General features: G+C 45.3%; 1 protein-coding gene across 1 annotated transcript in view; it reads left to right on the forward strand.

The window, feature by feature from the left end:
- The window catches only part of LOC118427198 (acid-sensing ion channel 1B-like), a 71,360-nt gene that overhangs the window by 1,057 nt on the left and 66,289 nt on the right, over positions 1–4,014 (forward strand). The window contains exons 2-5 of the mRNA XM_035836835.1: positions 5–125; positions 464–592; positions 1,139–1,244; positions 1,832–1,963. Coding sequence (XP_035692728.1) covers positions 5–125; positions 464–592; positions 1,139–1,244; positions 1,832–1,963 — 488 coding nt within the window. The remainder of the gene's footprint in view (positions 1–4; positions 126–463; positions 593–1,138; positions 1,245–1,831; positions 1,964–4,014) is intronic.

The following is a 4,014-nucleotide window of genomic DNA, read 5'->3' on the forward strand; positions in this document are numbered from 1 at the left end:
GAAGGATGCATTACACATCTCTTTTCGCATCATTCGCTACTTCCATTCAACACAGTGACCAACATCCAACTGGAGTTTGAGAATGAGCTGACCTTCCCTGCCGTCACTGTCTGCAACTTCAACAGGTACATAAAGACGCTATTTCAATATAATAGCAAACATATTAGTTAAAGTGTCCAAATTTTTTGTGCCTCTGGTCTAATGTGCGTGTGTCTGTAACTTTAAAAGGTACGTATCAGTACACTGTCTACAAATTAAACTCGTTCCAAAACAATCATCTTATTAATGCGCATGCATTGTTTTGCGTTTGTGTGTGTGTGTGTGTGTGTGTGTGTGTGTGTGTGTGTGTGTGTGTGTGTGTGTGTGTGTGTGTGTGTGTGTGTGTATGTGTGCGTGCGTGCGTGCGCGTGCGTGCGTGTGTGTGTACGAGCAAGCATTTCTGTGCACATTTTCCTCATCCCAGGTTTGAGAGTGGCCGTCTTGATTCTGCCACGGAGGAGTACCTGTCCGCCCTCTTGTACGGCAGTCCGATACAGTTCACATTCGACACTTTTGGGGTGATCTACGATCCTGACGGCCAGTCCAGCCCCAGGTAAATGTCAATAAATTTTATAGTCTCTGCGTTTATCATTAACTTTTTTTTATTAAGTTAGGAATCATGATCACCGCATGACAAGGCTCATGGAGCCACTCAAGCGTTTTGGGTTATAATACTGTATTTTGAAAAAAGGTGTCTGCTTACCCTTGACGTAAACGGTTTCAGATTGTTAAGTTACCCCATGGGGAAGCAAGTCCGTGGAAGCTTATTCCATAGCGATGTAGTTCTAGGGACGAAGCTTTCAGCATGGAACGTCCTCATATTAGGAGGATTATGGAGGGGGGAAAAAGGATGCTTTGCTTCTGTGGAAGTGGCAAAACGGCTAGCAGTTTAAGGTCGTATTGGAGGCAAGCATGAGTGAAGTTCTGCTGATCATTTACCATGGAAGAAGTGATGGAATAGCGCTAGACTTGCTACATTACGCCTTTGAGACAGGGGTTCAAGTGTTAAGTTGTAAAGTTGAAAATCATATGAACCGTACAGATATACTCTATCAAAATTTTACGAGAAAGAGCACCTAACCTATATTGTGTCTTCCAGTGTCGATTTGGACCCGGTGAACGTTACCCTTACGGCCGGGTGGCAGATAGAGAAGGACGTGAACTTCTTACTCTGTGAGTTCAAGGGAGAAGAGTGCGTCGAAGTGGTAAGTTGATGGTCGCTTGGGCGGAGTTTCGAGTCCCTTAACGTTCGAGTTCCTAATACCCCTGTCACATTATCCACGGATCTTCGGGCGTATCGCCGGAAGGTCGGCCGATTTTAAGATCGACAGAGGGTTGCGTGTATTTTTCACCTGAAAACCGTCCCTGTCACAAATAAGCCATACTTTGCACCTTGACAATTGTTGTGCAATAAAGTTATTATCATAAGCGAGGCTCGGGCGATTGCCGCAGAATCGTCCGATCGATTTACGCCAAATGTGACAGGGGTATAAAAACATGTGCACAGAATCCGGAGCCGCTAGTAGATTTGTATTCTCTATACAGTTGCACGTCAGATATCAATGATTTCTAGAGTCAAATGCGAGCTAAATGCAACATCTTCATTGTGGCGCGTTTTACTGTAGCCAGTGCCATTGCAATGATCTGTATTACCAATCGCTCTGACAGCTTATGTACTTCCCTTCCACCATCACCCCCTTCTCTCCTAGGCTACTTTTCAACCTCATAGTCAGACAATACGAAAAATCTTAAAAACGACCACAAAATGGAGATTCATTTTTTTAATCCACAGGATTTCGAGCACGTCTTTACAACCTACGGGAATTGCTACACCTTTAACGCCGTGGTAGACCCTGACAACCCGCGTAGACAGAATTTACCAGGAGCAGGCAATGGGCTGAAGCTCATCTTCAACATTTTGAGCGTAAGGACCTTCACTTTTCTTTTGTGGGGTAACTGTAGGATATTTGGCCTACAACCCTGAGGTCCAGGGTTCAAATTCGTTATGCTACCGATCTTGTGCCCTTGGGAAAGGCACTTTACACGACTACACGTAGGGATTGTTCCCGGTGTGAGTGGGTCAAAAACATTTCTGCCTCCTCCGATTGAGTCGGTTAGTCGAGCTTGCCTAAGCTTGATCGATGTCTGACTTAGTTAGGGAGAAGAGCTATATGCGCTACTTTAGTGCCCAGAAGTGGTCCATATGACCTCGCATTGAGAAAAATCGTTTAACTCTATCGTGGGGTTGCTTGTTACTGAACATTCGCCCCCCCCCCTTCGTATTTTCAAAACGTCTTAATGTACGATCACCAAATTTGCAGGGGGTGATATGCTTGTCGAGTTTTATAAGTCCAGAATTTTTTATATCATTATGACGTAATATGACGTAATTGTGACGTCATTAATTGATTGTTTTGGCTAAAACGGGGGATTCCCATAATACCAAAATATTTCACTCAAAAAGTTACAAATAAGGGTTTCCTATCAATATTTAAGTGTTATGAGACTTCTGTTGTCAAAAACCGACGCAACGACGTCAAAATGACGTCATAGAATGACGTCATCTGTAGTTTAGCTATCCGCCATCTTGGAGTATAAACCTTAAATGTCTCAAGATACATTTTTTTCAACATACAACGCTAAAACCACATGAAAATGGGGGGGGAGGGGTATGACCGCTTGACTTCAGAGCCCCTAATCTCTTCTCAAGAGCTGCCACCTCGTTTCTAAGCTCCGCTTCCGCGATGGCCTTCTCCAACTCCGCATTGCGTTGTTCCAGGGCGTCCATCGCAGACTTAGGGTTGGGGTCCTCGAGCTCGATGGGCTGCTTTTCTGCCGGAGGATCCTTAGAAACCCCCTGGCAGTGCTTGACGTATTGGCCCGCCTTGTGACAAGACAGTGGCTCGCCACAACGCGGTGCACTTCTTCTCTCTTTTCGGGGTCCTCCCCGTGATTATACCCCCTTTCCACTAGGACGGCGCTCTCGCGGCGCTCTCTCTGCGACCTCAAATTGGGAAGAGCGCGGTGAGAGCGCGGTGGGATCGCCAAGGTCGCCATGGGAGCGCGCAGAAAGCGCGGTGGGAGCGCCATGGTCGCCATGGTCGCCATCACCTCCGCGACTGTTTTGAACCTGCTCAAAACAGTCGCCGTGAGAGCGCCGTGGACGGCGATCCACCGATGAGCGCAGAGAGAGCGCCAAGAGAGCGCGCAGCGAGCGCCGTGAGCGCCAACAGAGCGCACAACGAGCGCGGTGAGCGCAATAGGACTCAACAGTGGTTTATGATGCCAATTTAGCTAGGACGGCGCTCTCACCGCGCTCTCTCTGCGCTCTCAACTGCGATTTGTGAAGAAGTATATTTGACATATAGACAGAACCCGCAGAAATGTCAAAAATGTACCGGTGATGAACAATTAAACAAACTGAGATGGAATAAGCAAGGTTTAAAAACAAAGGTTTATCATTTCTCAACTAATTTTTGAATTTCAACATGATGACATTAGGTTTTCTTGTTCTCCATCTGTACATTTAGATTATTTAAGTCCCATTTTCAATTTAATTGAAGTGTTTCGGTGTTGTATGATTTACACCAATAACGTGGCAGGATAAAGATATTTATGGTGAAAAAGCTACATGACAGATTTAGGAAAAACAGCAATACAAACGTGTATATTTCAGTCTGATTGACTGTACATTGACCAAAATTGGATTTGTTTACAGCCTTGATTTTATACTTTGAATGTTATGTAAGACGTAAAAGGATGACTTCAAAGGTACCAAAATACACTATACGTCAAAAGATTCGTTCTTTATCTCTAAAATTCGTTGAGTAATCTTTCGAATCTTTGCTAGCTCATAAAAAGATGCTGACATTTGAGTTTTTCGTCGCGGTGAGAGCGCGCTGGGTCTGCCGGAGAGATTCCACTAGAGCAGCTTTTTCCGGCCTCGCGGCGCTCTCACCGCGCTCTGGCCAATTT

Source organism: Branchiostoma floridae, chromosome 12 (genome assembly GCF_000003815.2).
Source record: "Branchiostoma floridae strain S238N-H82 chromosome 12, Bfl_VNyyK, whole genome shotgun sequence".
Classification (NCBI taxonomy): Eukaryota; Metazoa; Chordata; class Leptocardii; order Amphioxiformes; family Branchiostomatidae; genus Branchiostoma; species Branchiostoma floridae.